Source organism: Monodelphis domestica, chromosome 2 (assembly GCF_027887165.1).
Source record: "Monodelphis domestica isolate mMonDom1 chromosome 2, mMonDom1.pri, whole genome shotgun sequence".
Taxonomy (NCBI): domain Eukaryota; kingdom Metazoa; phylum Chordata; class Mammalia; order Didelphimorphia; family Didelphidae; genus Monodelphis; species Monodelphis domestica.
Genome location: NC_077228.1, coordinates 484,143,042 through 484,164,743, shown reverse-complemented (window position 1 = coordinate 484,164,743; position 21,702 = coordinate 484,143,042). Strand labels below are relative to the sequence as shown.

The 21,702-nt window shown below is 35.0% G+C and overlaps 1 protein-coding gene across 2 annotated transcripts in view; it reads right to left on the bottom strand.

The window, feature by feature from the left end:
* Positions 1 to 21,702, bottom strand: part of MAGI3 (membrane associated guanylate kinase, WW and PDZ domain containing 3) — a 243,382-nt gene that overhangs the window by 130,459 nt on the left and 91,221 nt on the right. For both annotated transcript variants that reach the window (XM_001381996.5, XM_007485160.3), the window contains exon 2: positions 724 to 840. In XM_001381996.5, coding sequence (XP_001382033.1) covers positions 724 to 840 — 117 coding nt within the window. The remainder of the gene's footprint in view (positions 1 to 723; positions 841 to 21,702) is intronic.

The following is a 21,702-nucleotide window of genomic DNA, read 5'->3' as shown; positions in this document are numbered from 1 at the left end:
ATCACTTCCTGGAGGTTGTTCCAGTCTCCATGGAATTCCTCCAGTTTATTACTTCAACTTCTTGAACTATATAACCTATAGTATTTGGCCATCTGTGGTCTGTGATTCTATTTCACCCCTTCCCTCCCAGGTCTTTTGTCCCACTGTACATTTCCTGTTCTTCTCCAAATCCTGCTCTGCACTTTCTTGTTTGAGGAACAAGTATCAAATCAAACAAATATTGCTTCTGGAAAGGACATGTCAATGAATTCCCCTGTAGCTCCATTCACTAACTGTGATTTCCTACACCAAATTCCCTTTTCTGTTTCCTAACCCAGTGGATGTGATCTTTTTCTATTAGAATGTGAAGTCCTTGAATGTAGAGACTGTTTTGCAAAGCTTAGTACAGTACTCATACAGAGTAAACACATAATAAATTGTTTCATTCATGCACGTAACTTGAGGAAGAATAAAGACTGGAAAGCAATGATTACTTTATCTTAAATTTTATTAATAATTCTAATTTTTATTCATAATAAAAAATATTCCAATTTTCTAAAAAGTAAAACAAGTTCTTTCAAAGTTTCTTGCAGTCCATTCCTCAATTCCAGGATGAGGGATTGAAGTAGAGGATATTCCAATCTTTATACTACAGAACTGCAGGCTTTATAGAATTTTATTTCTAAATCTTTAGTTTAACCAGAATGATTTCATCTTACTTGCAGTAGATATTCACATACTTACATGGGATGGTTCTCAAGTAGAGATTATCTCTGATCACCTGCTGGAGTTTGTGATCAATTGAGCCCTTTTGAAACTGAAGACTCAGATAGTGGCGCAAATCTTTATTGATGACTTTGCCTACAAAAAAAAGCAAAGAAAAACAGAATGTATATTATTTAATGAATACCAGCAACTATCTTCATTAAAATTCTACTCCAGAGGTTCTAAAAGAGGTCCTACTCTCCAGCTCAGTGATGATGAACTTTTTAGAGGCAGAGTGCCAGGCCCCACTCCTATCCCCTCCCCCTCAGACTGAGTGTTGTTACTGTCCCACCCCCTGGCTGAGTGCCACACACCCTCACTCACGCATTGACCCACCACCAGACAGGGGAGGGAGGAAGTGCTCCCATCTGGCTGCTCGGAAGAGGGACAGGTGATGAGAGGTGCATATGGAGAGGGTTAGGAGTGTGGCATGTGCGCTCAGCTCCCCTTCAGCTATGTGCCAAACTGTGAGCTATGCTCCCCTTAAACCTAGCTTCTTTTCCAATTCTACTAATTCTACACCTTCACTACAGACTAAAAAGGCTGCTGTCTGTGATGTACCCTTAGGCAGCATTGAGTCCTCCCATCCCTCCTGCCTAGCACCTTACCCCAAACAAGGGAAGGAAGAAGGGCTCCCATTGGCTGCAGGGCAGAGGGGCAGGAGAAGTGAGGAATGTCCTCAGGTGCATGGAGAGGGGAAAAGGAAGAGCTCTGGCTTTCTAGCAGTGAACTGGCAGATTCCTGTAGGTGTGCCCTTTTTAGTACACATGCCATAGGTTCGCCAGCACAGTCCTAGCTTCTAAAATACTATGTCAGAAAAAATGTAAGCTCTGGCAAATAAATTAGAAAGGTTGTGAGTAAATCTGTGTTGACAGACTTGTCTCCCAAGGATCAGCCCTAAGGACAAACAGGTTAATTACCAATGGTTTAATTTTATGGGACACAGATACCCACAGAAATGATCAAAATGGCTTTTAGTCCCTCAGTGATGGTGGCAGAGTGATCATAAAGGAGAAAAGAGTATGAAGAACTGTAGTTTTTAGATTATCTACTAGCATTTTATATCAAGGACTGTAATTTTTAAAAATGGAATTAACTATTGAAAGAAATGATATGTTAGGAAAATAACCCAGGATTTTTTTACAAAGAACGTGTCATGCTATGAAAGAATTTAGAATTTTTGGTTACTTAGTGTTTGATATTAATTTTGTATATGAGAAGACCAGAAAAGAATATACCAACTGATTAGAAAATGGTGTAGCAATAATTATGCAATACAAATAAACCCTTAGGGACCATATTGTACTAGAACATTTTTTATTTCTTTAATTAAGTGATACATCTGCTGGTAAAGAATACACTATTTACAAAGCAATTAATTATCCAACACATATGTGCATGTTAAATGAAACTATATGGAATATAATATAAAAATGTAATTGCCAAAAGACTTCCTTACTAGCTAGTTTTATGAAATGCAAACATTACTTTTGGTCAAGGTGATAAAAGTTCCTTAATCTAATCTCATTAGTAATGAAAATGAGAAGGGAATTTCAGCCTATTTAGAGGGGAGAAAGGTGTTACACTCACAAGGAAGGGAGAAGTTTTATTCTCATTATTAGAGTAGTAATGATATGGTAAAATAGGGAAATAAGTAACTCAAAATTTAAAAGGAAGTGAAGGGGACAGTGGATCAGGCAATCCAGAGGGCAGGAGAATGGTTAGTGAGGGTTTGCATATGACAAATTGAACCAGCGTAAATTAAAAAATAAATAAAATAACCACTTTTATTTGTCTCTGTCAAGGGTCAATTATCAGTCAAGACTTTGGAACTTAGAAAAGGAATGAGATACAAAACAGTCAATCAGTAACTCTCTTATTTGATTTTAACACTATCAAAGCTGTGAGCTATGCAAACCTAGCTAAAAACAATCTAAAACTAAAATATAGTGCATTTTAAATCAGTAGATGCTTTCTATTGATTTAGATAGCTGCTCTAGTAACATGTGAACTGTAATTGTTTCTAAATTGCTTTTCATACACATAACCTATATGAAAGAGTACCTAGGGATTTAGAGGTAGGAAACAATGTATGAGGTTTTAAGATACTAGTAGGGTCCTAGATTCATAGAAATGAATTGGTACCTGTTCTATCTTTGTTGAAGAGCTTTGTTAGGTTTAGGGGAAAAAAATCCTAAAATTTATTTTTGAGCTTAAAAATGGAATTAAGCTGAGACAACTTAGACAACAACTTTTTTTTTCAAGACTTTCCAAATTTTGATTACATTAAGTTTGAACTAGAGATGAGTTGAAACCAGATTAATTTCAAAATGTGAAAATAGCAAAATATGAAGGTAAAATTAAATTTAAAAAGGTCTAACAAAAATAATGGCTCAAAGAACATTTCTGCCCATAAAGACTCCTGAAAAAGAGAATAAAACAACTCTGTTAAGTTTGGAACCTTGGAGCTCCCCAAGATGAGAAGACAAAGAAGGGACAAAGAAGCTGATTATTTTCATATCCTAGGAGTAGGAGCAGTTTTTCATTTCTACCATCCCTCGTAGGTGTGAAGCTCTTATGTACAGGAAAACATCAGAATTCCTTCATAAAAGAAATACTTCTGATAAAGCTGGCAATAGTAAAGCCCTTCTACTAACATGAATATGAAGAACCTACATTTAGAGCTAGAAGGAAGCTTGGAGGTAATCTTGTCCAACACTTTCATTTTGTAAAGGAAAAACTGACACAGACAGGATAACTGATTTTCTAAACTACAAAGGTAGAGTAAGTGACAGACCTTAAAAAACAAAACAAACAAAAACCCTCTGGTCCTCAAGGCCTTTCATAAACTATCCTCTCCCCTTCCTACATAACGTTCGTCTTCTTACAAGTTACTCATTTCCTGTGTCCTTCAATACAATGACACTGGCTTTTTGCTGTTCCACAAACAAGATCCTCTATCTCTTCGATCTGGGCCATTTTCTCTGATTGGAATGTTCTCTTTTCTCATCTCTATTGCTTGGCTTCCTTCAAATCCCAGTTAAAAATCCCAATTTGTATCGGACGTTCATTCCAATCTCTCTTAATTCGAGTACATTTCCTCTACTAATTTATTTCCTATTTAAGCAGTATATAGCTTGTTTGAACATATATTTACACGCTGTCTCCCCAATTAAATTGTGAGCTATGTGAGTGTAAGGTCTTTTTTTCCCCTTTCTTTTTATCCTCAATGTGCCTAACACATAGTAAGCATTTAATAAATGCTTTTTGACTGACAAATTCCTTGATTCTCAATTTTCTCACTACTGCCAGGTGGCATATTTGAAAAGTATAAAAAAGTTTGGAAGGGGGAAGCCCTTTTTTGGGGGGGAGGAATAGTGGGTAAAAGAGAGAATATCTATAGTATCTACCACAGATGGCTGGTATATAAAATGAAATAATATTTATGCAGGATTTTGCAAACTATGTAAATGTCACCTATTCAGTTAATATTTCATTTCCTTTTAATGGATAGAGTTCTAGGCCCTGAGTCAGGAAGATTCCTCTTCCTGAGTTCAAATTAGGCCTCAGACACTTATCAGTTGTGTGACCTGGGCAAGTCACTTAATTCTGCTAGTCTCCATTTCATCGTTTGTAAAATGAGCTGGAGAAGAAAATAACAAACTATTCTATTATCTTTCCCAAAAAAAAAACCCAAATGGGGCCACAAACTTTTATTTAAGTTGTATGGCTTAACAGGGCTGTGCAAGATTGCAATACTTAAATGAATTCTTTCTTTGTCACTCTGATACAATTTTTCCTTTAAGGAGTCTCTAGAATCCTCATAATTTTTCATGTTTTCTTTGAGGCATGAACCAATGCTTGAGTGATAAAATTTTTTAAAAAGGGAAAACCTAGATTTTTACCTCCATAATTTCTGCATTGTGGTAAATATTTTTTTGGAATCAATTATTTACCACATTAACTCAGAGAGTAGATATTTTTCCCATACCAGTTTCTTTAAGTGTAAAAAAGGGTTTGGCTTGGTTTAACTATAACGGTCCCTTCCATTTTAAAATCTATAAACCTATAACGGTGAATTTCACTTTTATTATATTCTTATTTCTTACAATGTTGTGAAAATAGTCAAGAAAAATCCTTTATCAATCTACAAAAATTTACTAAGTTTATTGCACCAAGCATTAGAGATGCAAAGAATCAAAAACAGCCCCTGCCTTCAAGAAACTCACATTCTTATATAATATATTTTAAAATATGTTAATGGTTATATATAAGATACATCCGAGGGGAAACAGCAGCAAAAGCTAGTTTTAGAGAATTCAGTCATTTGGCATTTATTAATAATGTACAATGTGATAGGCACTGTGTTAAATACCAAAGATACAAAGAAAGATAAAAGGCATTTCCTGCTCTAGAGGAGCCCGTGGTCTAATGGAAGAGACAACCTGTAAACAGCTATCTATAAAAAAGCTATATATAAAGGATAAACTGGAAATAATCAACAGAGGGAAGGCATCAGAATTAAAGAGTACTAGGATTGGGAAAGGCATCCTGAAGATAGTGAAATTTTATTTAGAATTTGAAGCAAGACAGAGAGACAGAGATGCTATGCATGTAAGAGTCAGTAAAAATGCCTAGAGTACAGAGATGGAATGTCATGGTTAAGGAATAGCAAGGTTGCTAGTGCCCAGGCAAGAAATGAGACCATGGACTAGGAAAAATAAGTGAGAAGAGGCTAGACATGAAAAATATTATGCTGGAGAAATTCATTAGGCTTGGAAACTGATTGGACATGAGAATGAGAAAGGAGAACACTCAAGGGTAGTTCCAAGGTTGAAAAAAAAATGAGGGGCCTGGAAAGGTGACATAAAACCAAAAACAGTTCTTGGAAAATAGCAGAGTACAAAAGAAACCTCTAACACCCAAACTATGAGTATTTCTATATATCAAAAACTAGGGGGGAAAAACAGAAAGATGAATCCCATTTAAGATAATTTTCCCTAAAAATTAAGAAAGAGCTAAATAATTGGAGAAAAAATTGTGTCTATTGAGTAACCCAAATATAATACAAATTATGATTTTACTCATTCAATAAGCTTCCATTTTTGTTATTTTATTATTTGCTATTACTTCTAGGGTCAAATACAAATTTTCTGTGAGAAATTTAAAGTTCTTCATATCGTAGCTACTTCCTTTCTGGTCTTCTTAAACTTTACTCCCCTCCATATCTCCTTGTTTGTCCTTTTATAGAATACTCCCCTTTCCTGACTCATCACTGCCATTGCCCAAGTGTGGAATTCTCCTTAATTCCTACCTCTTACCTTCCCTGGCTTCCTTCAGCACTCAGTCAAAAAACGACCTTATTCTAGGAGTTGCTAGTCCTCATTAAAATACTTAATGCCTTTCCTCTGAGGCCATACCTAATTTATACTGTCCATGATTTCTGTTAATAAATTAAAATCTGGCTTCAGATAGTTACTAGAAATGTGATTTTGAGCAGGTCACTTTACCTTGCACAGTTGCTAGTTCATAGCAAGCATTTGGTAACTGATTAAACTAAGTTGGTGACTGTGTTATTGGAGAGAAAGGATCAAATCCAAAAGATATTGTGAAGAAAAAAATACAAGAGTTTTGTAACTGAATGGATATGTAAGGTGAATGAGGAATCAAAAATGACATGAATGTTATGAAGCTGGAATTAAAGAAGGATGGTGGTACCCTTAATAATCATAGAGAAGTTTGGAGCCTCAGTGTGTTACAGGAAGAAAAGACAATTCTATTTTGGACACATTGAGTTTGAGATGTCAAAGGGACATCCAGATTGAAATGTTCACTGAGAGGGGATAAGGGAGAGGGAGAGGGAGAGAGAGAGGGAGAGAGAAAGGGAGAGAGAAAAAAGAGAGAGACAGAGACAGAGACAGAGAAGGGTTGGTATCTAGATCTGGGTTCTGAAGTATTTGCATGGAGATGATGACTTGAGTGCTGATGATATTAAGTGAGAGAAAAGAGGGGATAAAAACTCCTAGTTAATGGGCAGGAGATAAGAGGAGATCCAAACCAGCAAAGAAGAATAATCATGAGAAGGAGAAGAGCTAAAGCAGAGACATTACACAAAAATTCAAACATGGAAAGGTGGTCAATGGGGCTAAATACTTTGGAGAGGTCAAGAAAAATGAGAATTGAGAGAAGGCTACTAGATTTGGCAATTATGCAATAACTACTAACTTTAAGAGCTCAGCTTCAGTTGAATGTTGAGCTAAGAAGTTAGATTTCAAAGAGTTAGAAGGGAGTGAGAGGGAGGAATTAAAGGCACTAAGTTTCAAGTATTTCAGCTAAAACGTTCAGGAAACAGTAGGGATAATAAATACTAGTGATGAGAATTTTTAAGGATGAGGGAGTCTTTGGTCACATCTATATGTATCAGGTATGTCAGTAGACAGTGATATAGACTATTGGAAAGAAAAAGAGAAAAATGTAGGGATAATCTGCTGGACAAGATAGGAAAAGAGATTAAAGTATATACAAAATGCTTCACATTAGCCACTTCACCAGAAACTGAGGTAATGGAGGAAATGGGGGAAATGAACTGAAGCTTGTAATGAATAGCTTCAAATTCCCTTTGTTAAGTATGAAGCAAAGACTTCAGCTTAAATCATTGGGGAGAAAGAAGGGTTAGGCAAGTCTGAGGAGAAAAAGTGAGGTTTGGAACAAATGCTGGGGTTCATGAAAGAGAACTTAACTGAAATAAATAACAAATGTACAGTGGATCTATTTGGCACAATTTTGTGACTTCCTCCAGTGCTATTCCTCAGTAAGTGAGTAGGAGAGAAGGAGAGGTTTAGTGGGAATAATCTAGGATTAGACTTGTACAAGGCACAGGTACTAAGAGAATTAATGTACCAAGGAATTGATGCCAGAAAAGAAGAAAACTGTGGCCAGACTTTGGGTTGTAGAATGGGAAAGTTGTTCTTCGGTCATTTTAGCCACATCTGACTCTCTGTAACCCCATCTGGGGTTTTCTTGGCAAAGACACTGGAGGGGTTTGCCATTTTCTTCTCCAGCTTATTTTACAAATGAGGAAACTAAAGTAAACAGAGTTGAGAGACTTGCCTACAGTCACACAGCTAGTAAGTATCTGAGGCCAGATTTGAACCAAGGAAGAGGAGTCTTTCTGACTCCAGGTCCAGCACTCCATCCACTTCATCACTTGACTTTCCCATGGAATCTTAAAAAGTTGCCAAATGATGCTCATAAGAGGTTTGAAAACAACAAGTATTTTGACTCTTACACTAGGACCAATGGATTAGTGAGAGTGGTGGCCAAGAACACAGTCATCAAGGATGAGCCAGGTCTCAGTGAATGAGAGAGGATGGAAGAAGAAGAGATCTAGCCTCAAGAAAATTTTAATTATTGAGCAGGAACTTCCAGAGGACATGGTAGAAGGGGTGAGCATCTAGAGTAGGCCACTAGTGTAATACATGAAAAAAGACCTTAAAGAGAATCCTGCTGTTTGGTTAACGGCTAGCCTGGTGGGGCAGCTGGCAGAGGAGCAGTGGAGAGTGAACAAAAGGATTCTGGGAAAAGGGACTGGGAGCTGAGGAGGATTCTGACCAACAGATCACTTCTAGCATTGGAAGAAAAGGAGGAGCTTTTTCCTAAGGGTCAGGGAAAGTCTGAAGCCACAGGAGGGAGAGAGGACCTGATTTCTATACTTGTGCTAGACCTGTCTCCATCTAGAAATCCTTAATAACTCCTCTTTCATTTGACAACAGCTACTCAAGACTCAGAAGGGATTTGGTTGGGCTTTCTTATCTGAGCCAACCTGCTCTCTTCTCTTTAGGTCTCTTACCCTTGCCTTTTCCTTGAACTGAATAATAGAGTTTTAGTTAAATTGTAGTAGGGTAGAGATAAAAGAAGCGGACAGTTGGGAAGGGGCTGAGGCCCTGAAGCCACAATAAGCCTCAGCCCTTGAAATCCTACTGCTATGAAACAGATTTACAAGGCATTCTCTCCATCTATCCTCTCCCTTATTTAACCACACATTCCCCTTCCTTTCAATAAACCTTTAGTGTATTTGGGTCTGGGCCTGTCATTATACTAAGGGGGAAAGATCAGACAAGCTGCAGACAAGGTTCATACTGAATCCTATCCTCCTCTGTGGCAGACAAGACCTTGGTTTGCCACAATTCCTCCCCAGAAAAGGGGTTTGATTACAAACCCCTTTGCTCTGAACTGAGGCAAGGAAATCTGACAGCACTTCTTCCAGCTTGTGTCAATATAGTGCTCAAAGAAACTCTCAATTGAACTATCCTTTGGATAGAGGGTTGGAGAAGTCTCCCTGCTTCTCTGAGGTTGCCTCAAGCCTGAGGTAACTAAATTCGAGGATAGAGAGGCACTGCCATCTCTCCCTCAACCTTGATGTTTGTTTCTCAACATCCATATTGTCCTTACCTCATTTCCCTCAACTGTTCACTGGAATTTACATCTTTCCAATGAACAAACCTACTCACCCCTCTCCTTTTAAAGAGAGAAGAGAATCCCCCCCCCCCATTTCCTCTCTTTTACACTAGAGGAGTTGAGGTTAAGGTGGATGGGAATGAAGGATAGGCTATATAGCAGGAGTTATGGAAGGGAGTTTGTAGGTAATTGAATATTCAATATTACTGAGACAGAGAAGGAAGAAATATGCTTGACCACTGGGGGTGGGGGGTGGGGGATGAATCCAGGCAGAGTATGAGGGGAAGAAAGGAGCTCTGATGATGGAGGCAAAAATTACACATGTCTACAATTCTGTCCCTTTAAGATCAGTATTTAATGTGACTGTGTCTCAAAGTCCTCTATAAGCCTGACTTCTCAGTAGGTGAGGTTAGTTACTGTGTCTCCTAGTATCCAGAAGCCAAGTCTCCTGGCAAGTACAAGCAGAGACTGCCAATATTACATATCCTGGATGTAACTGGGGGCAGGAGGAGTTGCTATCATACCCTATATGATTCTGAAATCACATTTATAATTATTATTTGCCAAAAGAGCTAACTTAAGTATTATATTTTCTGAAAAGTCTAATATCATCTAAGAATTGAAATTAGAATTCTTAAAAATTGTAGGTTATATGCAAAAGAGTAACTTATTTTTTGAATATCAATGATCTATGATTAACATACTTAGACAATATAAGAGAGTACATATTTTGACAAGGTATAGTACAGAAACAAGTTTGTTTTATGTATTTTAAAAGTACAATTTTGTTACATTTGATAATATATTCCTATTTCCTTCATTCATTGCCCAATTTACTTTGTTTTTTTAAAATGGCCTCTGTTTTCTAAGAATTCAATAATAAATAGCCTTATGTAAGAATGTGTTGTACTTTGCAAGAACATAATGTAAGTTACTAGAAATAAAACCTAAATAACTCTATTCTAGTTTTAACCATTCTTAGTTGCCATGGCAAGTAACTTGATATGAAAGAACAGACCCTGAACACAAATTTCTTTGAAGTGACAGAATATTCGGCATAAAATTTTGAGTTTTCTCCTTAGAGGAAAAAACATCAAGGAAACAAAAATGGCATAATCTCAGGAAAAGAAAATATTTCATTTGAACTATAAATTTGCCTATTGCTTATTGACAAGCTACTTTCTAAAAGGGTTTGTTATATATGCTTTTTTATTGTTGTAGGGGACTGTAATTAAATTCAGTAATTTATCCATCTCCTTTGTCATAGTTTGATGATATTCTGTGGTTTATTTTATGAATATAAACAATTTCCCCATAATCTCATTATTAGTGAACTCAGATTATTACACATATTTAGAGATATCAAAATGAGTTGTACATTTAAAAATTATTATTTTAAATACAAAAGCTGCCAAATTTAATTGGGCTAAAATAATCTTACACATGGGGGCGGGCGGGCGGAGGCAGCTGATTATAGCTCAGTGGATTGAGAGCCAGGCCTAGAGATGGGAGGTCCTAAGTTCAAATCTGGCCTCAGACACTTCCCAGCTGTGTGATCCTGGGCAAGTCACTTGACTCCCATTGCCTAGCCCTTACCACTCTTCTACCTTGGAGCCAATACACAGTATTGACTCTAAGATGGAAGGCAAGGGTTTAAAAAAGATAAATAAATAAATAAAATGATCTTACACACATGTATGCATACACATAAATACACACAATAGCAATAAAAAGTATAGTTGCTAGTAATGGGAAATACTACTTTACAAATAAAATGAGTAGAATCATTTTTAATGTCAATGAACCAGGAAAAAAAACATAACAACCAAATCAAGATGAAAAGAGCTAAAAATCTAAACATTATCTAATTATAATGTTATAATGTTTAGCTTGGCACATTAAAAGAGAAAAAGATTATTTTCTTCTATGCAAAGGTTGGAGACCAGAGGAGTGACCTTGTATATATTGCATATTGCTAATTTTGCTAAACTACTTTTTAACACTCTTCCCCGCCTCCCCCACTCTGTAACAAGAGTTGGCTCCTTGAGTAAAGGATGAAGAAGAAATATAATTGAGGATGTAGACAATGTAAAATCAAATGAAATCAATAAAATTACCTTCTATGAAAATGACTGAAAAATGAAATGTCATAAAGCAAAAATTTGATCAACTGAAGAAAATTTGGGAAAAAATGAATGATATAGTTGCATGGAAGAAAATGTATGTTAAAAAAAGTAATTATAAAGAACATAATGTTAATTTTAAAGTGGGTAAATTAAATTGAAAATAAAGAATAAAAATTCATCCAGAAGAACAAAAGGTCAAGAATATTAAGGGAATCAATGAGGAAAAAATGTGAAGGAAGGTAGCCTAGGAATATCAGATTTCAAGCTGTATTACCAAGTAGTAATCATGAAAACAATCTGATACTGGCTAAGAAATAGAGTGGTAGATTAGTGGAATTGGTACACAAAATCTAATAATAAATGACTACAGTAATTTAGTGTTTGATAAGTCAAAAGATTCACCCTTTCAGGACAAGAATTCACTATTAGACAAAAACTGCTGGGAAAGTTGCAAAATGTAATGACAGAAACTGGGATTAGACCAACATTTTATACCATCTACCAAGATAAGGTCATGTACTAATTAAGTGGTAGAACCCCACAAATTAAAAAGACAATTTTTATTATATAAAATTGAAGTTTTTGTACAAACAAATTAAATATGGTAGAAACTAGAAGGGAAACAGGAAACGTGGGGGAAATTTTTTGCAGCAAATGTCACTAAAAAAGGTCTCATTTCCAGAGAACTGATTCAAATATAAATTAATAGATAAATAATCAAAAGATATAAACAGTAACTTTAAAAGGAAAAAAAATTCAAACTATGAACAATCCTGAGAAAAACACTTCAAATGACTAATAATAAGAGAAGTGCAAATTAAAGCATCTTTGAGGTTGTTCTTCATACCTACCATACTGGTGAAGATGACAAATGGGGAAAGGGGTAAATATTGTAGGGACTGTGGGAAAACAGGTACTCTGGTGCACTATTGATAGAGCTAAGAACTGATACAGTCATTCTGGAAAGCAATTTGGAAAATATGCCCAGGAAGTTACCACACTGCATACATATCCTTTGAATTACTTAGATCACTTTTCAGACTATACCCTAAAGAAATGGAAGGAGAGAGGTTCTAATTACATGTACCCCCACCCCAAAATACTTATGCCAGCTCTTTTCATATTACTCCAAAACTAGAAACAAAGAAGTTGTCCTATTGAGGGATGGTTAAATAAGCTGTATGTGATATATAAATGGAATAGAATATTATTTTGCCATAATTAGGAAATCTACAATTTTAGAGGATCTGGGAAGACCTTTATGAACTGATACTTAGTAAAGTGAACAGAAAACAAAAATTTATTTGATAATGACATTATAGCAAAAAACAATTTTGAATGACCACAGAACTCTGATTAATGTAACGATAAACTACAAATCTAAAAGAATAAAGATGAAATACCATTCACATCATGACAGAGAGATGATAAACTTAAGATGCAGAGACATATTTCCAGACATGACTAATGTGGAAATCTGTTTTGTCAGACAACACAGAGTGATATTGAGTTGATCTATTTTACAGAGAAGGTTTTAAAAATTTGCACAATGGAAAGGGAAGGGGGCTATTGGGGAGGAATTCCCTTTTTAACTTCTTAAAATAAAATTTAAAAATGTATACAACATGATTTGGGATGTAGACTCTAAATGATCAACCTAGTGCAAACAGTAACAACATGGAAATAGATTTTGATCAAGGACACATGTAAAACCTAGTGAAATTGCCCCATGGCTATAGGAAGGGGTGGGGGGAGAGGAGGGAGGGAAAGAATATGATTCTTGTAACCAAGGAATAATGTTCTAAATTGACTAAATAAAATGTTCAAAAACAAACAAACAAACAAACAAATAAATAAATAAATAAAGCAAATTAATCAATGATTTTAAAAAATGTATACAACATAAAAATTTCTACAGTAGGATCATCTATTTCAATCAGCATTTATCATTCAAATATAATAAAAAATTAAGTCTTTCAATCAGTTACAAATATGATTTGTTTCTATTTTTTCACTCACTGTTAAACCAAGATTGACCAAGTTAACCTACCCCACTTATCACTCTGTAAATTAACAAAATATTCAGAAAACCAAGAACAACTGTCTCAAAAGTCACATTATATTGATAGTAAAGCTGCCTTAATGCAAAACATATATTTGAAAATGTCAAGAAAAGGTTAGTTTTTGGGATGCTGAAAGAGTGTTATTAAGAATATCAGGATTTAATAAGATGTTTAAAAATCCTCTAATTAATCCCCACTATACATTATAGTGTTACTTTTGGAAAGCTGCTGAAACTATCATCTGTGTTTTCAAGATAATTTGCTACCCTCAAAAGAAAACATGGTATTAGCCAAAAATGATTTTTAAAAAAAGAGAAAGGTCCAATTATAACTATAATTTTCACCCAAACATAGAGCTACATTAGCTTAAGACTTATTAGAAGAAATATTCTTTTTCTTTTCTTTGTGTATCAAATTAGTGCTGGAGTATTAAAAGGTTATTCCCTGAAGATGTCCAGCCTAGATTTTATCATTGCCATGACTAAACGGCCACTATAGTTTTCTAAAATCTGCTATTAAAATGTTATATTTTAAATTAAAATTAAATTTTAAATTAAAAACTTAAATTTAAATTTAAAAAATATATTTTAGACATGTTGAGTATAAAGTACCAGTGACAAATATATCAATAAATCACTTGTGGAATTCAGTTTGTTTCCTTCTGTGTCTTTAGGTTAAATAATTTGAGGTTTTGTCTAACCTAAGGATTTCCTACATAAATTACTAGAATAACTAATACAAGGTTCACATGAAATCCAAAAGGTAGAAGTATCCTTATTCATAGTAAATAAGGAAACAAATTAATCAAATCTTAAGGGTTCAATTTTCCTTTGCAATTGTATTTGTGCTTTATTCTGTAAAACTCTTTAAGCAACTTTCTAAAGCCATGATATTTACAAAGTTTCTGCTTATTTATCTGAGATATCAACTGTAATGCACAATTAAGAATAACTTGTTAAAGTTTTTTACACTGAAAAAAATCAGGCAATAATTATGGAAATATTAAAATTCCTTAAATTCTAGTGATAAATAGAACATTAACAAAGAGAAAAGAAGAGCCACTAAAGAACACATTATTAACATCTTAAATAGCAAAAGCCACATGAAAATGAATGAATATAAATAATATTTTATAACTAATGTACTGACAGTTCAGAAAGAGATTTTGTAGGTGCTCTCTAATTTAACCCTTAGAATAATCTTCTGATTTAAGCAAGATGGGTACTATTATCCAAATTTTAATAAGTAATCTGTGACCCATGCTATTTATGGGTTATGACTTGCCCTAAGTCACAGAGCTAGAAAACAGCTTACTAGGACTAAGACTTAAGTCTCCTGCCTTATTCCAATATTTTTTTCCTACCATACCTCTCATCAGACCCAAGAGAGATAGCCTAGGACTCTGCACTTAAAAGCCTTGGGAAAAGGGGTCTCCATCATCTGGGGAAGCAAGTTCTGTGGAAATGGGATCCTGTCAACTGCTTCTGAGAGTACTTTGATCATTGCCACTTCAGTAGTTGTATCTCTAAAGATCCAGAAAATAAAGTCCTTGGTCCTGTTTCAACATCAGAAGCAGTTATTTAAAACAACAAAAACAAAAACAAAAACACACAAAAAACAAGTAAACTCCTGAAGTGCAAGAGTCATTTTTTATATTGTCTTTGAATCCTCAATGCCTAGAGCACAGCACTTTGTACAAAGTAGCATTTCCCATTTGAAAACTGTATTTAAATCATTGCCCTAATTCCGTCCTATGTTCATCTACAGTAAAGAAATTTTCCCCTTCCTTAATTTTGGACTTTATTAAAACACTTTTTGTCTAATCCTAAAATTTCATTTCCTTCCCTTAATTTTTTTACTTTAAACTTTATTGCAATGGAACCATGGAAGTTTAAGACACTAGTCAGATCTGCATCTTTGTTCATTGTCATCCTTGGCAATCTTTCCTATACGCTGCATTTTACACAAAAAGTACCATGGTAGTCTTTATTAGTAAAGTTAACTGGGATCAAGATTTTCAAATACTCTGCTTTCACTCAACAACTGCTAAAAAACTGAGATATGAAAAAGAAAAAGAAAGGATATATGACACTGTCAGTCAAAAGTGTTTATGTATTTGAGAGATAGGATTAAAACAGGATTGCCAAGTGACTGGAATGTTGAAATCTTAAATGGAGACTCTTTTCTTTCATAGTTGGTCCAAGGAAGGAAATTGATGATTTAGGTCTGGGCAAATATTTCATTATTATTACCACAGGTGTAGAGTTGCCCTATCACTTTAAACAAATATATTTTAGAATCCTGTCACCTTGTATAATACTTTAGACAAATCAGTTGAGGGATAAACATCATAGTTGCTGAAAGAAATACAAGTATTCTTTCCAAATCACACCATTTTCCATCATGGTTTTGGCATATCTCAGGTTGGCATAAGAAATTAAATGGTCATTTGAGGGGAATTTGGCAGGAGTCACAGATGACAAAGATTAACAGATGACACAAAAAAAGTTTAAAAATTCGCAAATGCATAAAATATGTTAACCATAAACATATTTTATCTTTTAATGCCATAAATATACATAATTTCTTTTTTAAAGTTCAAAGATGCAAAAAGTTAATGTTTGCAAAAAGAATAAGAAAGCCAGCAGACAACATTTTTGATGGTAAGAGCAAGGCTATAACCATGCTGGTATTTGCATAGTAATAAGCTATAACTCCATCAAATGTGTTAAAATAAAGGTATAGTTTAAGAGAAAAGAAAATTGATAATTGAGGAGGTCAACCCAGCATAAGGGGAATGTAAGAGCAGAAAGACTGTCAACTAGGCACAGACCCCTGAGAAAAAGATTATGATATGGCAAAAATGGGTTATAATTTTCACTGAGCGGGGGAATAACCACATCATGATGAATTAAAGCACATACTCAATATCTGAATACCTGAAAAGACTAAATAAAGAGAAGCTGTTGTAGTGTTCTTGTAAAGGAAACAGCTGTGACTTTAAGTCAAAGGATCTAGGCTGAATTTGAGCATGGTCACTGACTTTCGTTGAGTCATTTATCTTAAATATGCCCTTAGTTTCAACTTCTGTAAAATGAAGGCATTGCTAGGTAATCTCTGCAATACCTTCTAACTCTAAGTTATAAATCCCAGTAAAATATGATAGTATCACAGAGTAGGAAGAGACCTCAAAGATAATATATACCAAACTGTACATGAACAAGTATCTTCTTTACAATGTATCTTAACTGTTCATGCTCTTTTTGCTTAAAGACTATCTATTCTCTTTCACTTTGGGATAGTTCTAATTTGGGGGCAGTTTGGTGGTACAGTGGATAGAGTGCTAGACCTATAGTCAGAAGACCTGACATTGAATCCAGTCTCAGACATTTACTAGCTGTGTGACTCTGGGCTAGTCACTTAATCATGTTTGCCTCAGTTTCATTATATGCGAAAAGAACTGGAGAAGGAAATTGAAAACCATTCCAGTATCTTTGTCAAGAAAACCCCAAATAGGGTCACAAAAAGTCAGACATAACTGAATCTAATAAACAATAGTTGAAATTTTTTTCCTTACATCGAGCCTAAAATTTGCATGTTCTAAAATTTCTAGTTATTGTTCCTGGTTCTGCTGTAGTACTGATCTTTCATGTGATATGATAATTGGTAATGAACTTGAATCCTATCTCCCCTCCCAAGTCCTCTCTTCTCCACTCTAAATATCTCTAGTTCCTTCAACAACTGGCATGAATTCAAGCCCCTTTCTCATAGATGTTCCACTTAGGCACGCCAACTTCTTAATGCCTTTTCAAATATTAAGAGCAGACTCCTGATGTGACCTGACCATGGCAGAGTACATGGAACTATCTGCTCCTTATTCCTGGAAGCTCTGTATTCCTTCAGCTCTTCTGGCCTCTGGATCACCCTGCTGATTCATACTGAGCTGGCAGTTTACCCAAATCTTTTAAAAACTGCTGTCTGATTATCCCTCCCCCAGTTTTGTTTTGCAAAGGCAATTTAACCTAAACAGAAGATATTATTTACATTCTTATTAAATTTCATCTTATGAGAGTTGATCCAACATTTTAGCTGTCAATAGCTTTAATGATAACCACCATGAGCTATCTAGTTTTCTTTTGTGGTTATTTTTGTCATTTACAAATTTGATAAAACTCCCCCCTAATCTTTTACCTTAGTTGTTCTTAAAAATATGGAACAGCACACAAATGAGTACACTTCTTGAGCCATCCTTCTTAGCGACCTTTTTCTAAAATGTAAACAAATCACTAAAATCACTAATCTTTAGATTCAACCATTCAATGTGGTCCCAAATCATCTAATAATATTATGATTGAACCCACAACCCTCTGTCTCAACCATAATAGTATAAAAACCTCTGCTTTGGGTCCTTTTCTCTTTTTCTACAGGCTGCAATTTCATTAACTACCATAAGTTTAATTACTATCAGTCAACAACAGTCAAAAAGCATTTATTAAGTATTCATTACATGTCAGGAATTGTGCAAAGTGCTAAGGATATAAAAAGGGCAAACTGGAAATCTATACAGATCATATCTACACATCCCATCTTCATTCTTCTCAAAGCCCCAGTCCTCCATCACTGACTATCTGCTGGACATCACCTGGATGTTTGAGAGGTACTGCAAACTTAACACATCCAAAATGAAACTCCTTCTTTTACCCCAAGTACAAACCCTCTTCCTGGTTCCCATTTTTTAAAAAACCCATACCTTCCGCCTTAGAATCAATACTAAGTATTGGTTCCAAGGCAGAAGAGTTAAGTGACTTGCTCAGGGTCACACAGCAAGGTGTGTGTCTGAGGCCAGTTTTGAACCTAAGACCTCCTGTCTGTAGGCCTGGTTCTCAATCCACTGAACTACCCAGCTGCCCCCCTGGTTCTCATTTTCCTGTTTAAAATATCAGTTAACTTCCAGTCAACCCCGGTTTACATACAACTGCAGCCAGTCTTGACTCTTCTCTCTCACTTACTTCCCATCACCCAGCCTTGCCAAATCTACCTCCAGAATCTCTCTCACACCCATCCCCTCATCTCCACTTACATAACTAAGCTAGTTGAAGCCTTCATCCTCTCACTCATTCACCAGCCTCTTAATGAGTCTCCTTTCTTCAGTGTCCCCCACTCTATACTGTACTTCAATATAGTTGCCAAAATGATAGTTCTAAAATGAATCTGATTATGTGATTTTCTGCTCAAAAGCTTCAGGGCCTCCCTAGTACCTCTAGTATAAAACACAAATTCCTATAGATGTCATTTAAAATCCTAGCTCTAACATATATTTCCAATTCAATTATACATTAGTTCCTTTCATGTGCTCTTTGTTGTAGCCAAAGTGGCCCCACTACCACATCTTTGTACAGCCTTTTTTTATTGTTAGAAAGAATGCTTTTCTTCCTCATCAATGTTGGAATCCATAGCTTCCTTTAAGGCTTAGTTCCACAATCAACAAGAAGCTGATTCTCCCAGTTATTGATGATTCTCTCCCTATTCAACCCATTATGATATATTTTACTTATTTATTTAAATGTAGTTTCACCCTAATAGGACATAAACTCCTTGAAAGCAGAGACTGTCATTTTTTTTGTCATTGGAGAGCCTAGAACCTTGTATGCACACAACAAATGTTTGCCGAATTTACTCTTGCTAAATTTTTAGCTTCTTAAAACTCCCACATTAATTTCTATCTAGTCATGCCCCCCTCAACATACTCAAATGGATGTATAATCTCATCAGTTTGGATAGATCACAACCAACTCATGCACAGACATTGTATATGGCTGTTGTCCACAATCCTTCCCTATATCTGTTACAAGAGGTCCACCCAAGGCTAGAGGTTTTCCTTGGCTTCAATTTGACAATCCCAGTAGTGTTGCTCAGGAAGTGACCTTACTATGTGACTAGGCTATCATAAATTTCCCAAATGACATCCTTTTACTGCTGTTCTTCTTTGAAGGTCTTCTTATTTAAAAAAAAATACTTTACAGTTTGCAATATATATATATATATTTCCTGCTATATGACATTCGATTTTAATTCTTCAGAGATTCTGTGTTTTAGCCATATAATAATGCTGGCAGGATACTGGCATCAAGAGACACACCTGTGTTCGTGGGAGAAGTTTGTTATCATTAAAGGACTCAACATTTCAGCAAATAATGGGAATTGTCAAGCTGTGTTCTGTCAGATCCTGGTGTTTCATGTTATTTGAATAGGGTTTCTATTAGAAAATTTTGGTGCTAGTGATTTTTCCACTTGATAATTTAAAACATTAAAATATAAAGTTATATGCATCAAAATACTCATTTTGGCAATTTTCTGACATGAAAATTAGTTTAGCCTTTTTCATTTCCATAATAAAATTTTCCCACTTCCTTTTACCTCTATTATAGGCTTTGTAAGTGAGTGGATAAACACATCTTTGGAGTAAAGAAGGGTTCAAGTCATACCATGGCCACATATTGGCTGTGACTCTAAGCAAGACATGTGACCACTTAGTGACTCAGCCAGTTAAGTCCGACTTAAGTTGCAAAGAATTTGCAATGTTGGAAGAGCTTCTCTATACCAGTGAAATCCCGGGTCCAGCCTCTATCCCTATCTGAACCTTTTAAGCAAAAGATATTCTATATTCCATATTCTCTTACATAAATATGTATTGTTCCATCAATGTATTTCAAGCCCAAAGGTGTCTCAAAAGACAATGTTTAGGAAATATTCACCTAGCTAGATACCATTAAACTGTTTACTTTATCATTATTACAGTCTGCACTTACATAATATTTTAAGGTTTGCAATGCTTTGCATATATCTCACTTGATCAGATATTTGGTTTCCTTGGTTTTCCTTGGTTTCCTTCCTAAACAACATATTTTGGGAGACAATGTATTTTATTAACATTTTTAAATTTTTATTTATTTTTATTAATAATATAATATAATATAAATTAATAATAATAATTTATTAAATTAATTAATATTTATTAATAGAATATAATCATATATTAATTATAAATTTATGGACATTTATTAACAAAAACATTTTTGGAGATGAGAGGTAAGATATTTAAATTGTCATAAAGTGTCTGCCCTCCCCCTCTCTAACATACCATATTTTCAAAAAGACAAATGAATCAGAGGAATGACATAGGACAGGTCAGAAAATAAGAGTGTACTGAATCTAGGCAAATAATAGAAGCAAATAGAGGAGCAAAGGACAAGAGAAACAATATAACCATTTTTAAGAATATATATTAAACTGCATGATTTTGTCTTTTTTTTTTTAATTAAGGCAGTTTGACCTTGAATTGTTTTGCCAAACTATCGGGAGGAGTAAGTGATGAAATTGAACCTGTCTTATGACAAATGGTGATCCGAGCAAGATTATTTCAATTAAAACTAGTCTAATCTAAAAATCAATATTGTTTTGAAATTCAGTTTAAGAAATGATGGACTCCTTCAATATTCCTACAGCTCCTGCATTAAGGGATTTTTATCACTGATACCTGTCATATTATAAAATACAGACCTAATAAATGGAAATGTTTTATTAACTTACTTCTTTGATTTAAAAATAGTCATTTAATCTTCCTTTTTAGTTCTTATAGCAGTTGAAAGTAATAAAAAAATAAATCCAGTTTTAAAAAAGTAGGTCTACAGAAGGGTAGCAACAAATTGGGAAACAATCTTCATAAAAACTTCTGACAAAGGTTTAATTACTCAAATTTACAAAGAGCTAAATCAATTGTACAAAAAATCAAGCCATTCTCCAATTGATAAATGGGCAAGGGGCATGAACAGGCAGTTCTCAGTCACAGAAATCAAAACTATTAATAATCACATGAAAAAGTGTTCTACATCTCTTATAATCAGAGAGATGCAAATCAAAACAACTCTGAGGTATCACCTCACACCTAGCAGATATGGCTAACATAACAGCTATGGAAAGTAATGAATGCTAGAGGGGATGTGGCAAAGTGGGGACATTAATTCATTGCTAGTGGAGTTGTGAATTGATCTAACCATTCTGGAGGGCAATTTGGAACTATGCCCAAAGGGTGATAAAAGACTGTCTGCCCTTTGATCTAGCCATAGCACTGCTGGGTTTGTACCCCAAAGAGATAATAAGGAAAAAGACTTGTACAAGAATATTCATAGTTGCACTCTTTGTGGTGGCCAAAAATTGGAAAATGAGGGGATGCCCATCAATTGGGGAATGGCTGAACAAATTGTGGTATATGTTGGTGATGGAATACTATTGTGCTAAAAGGAATAATAAAG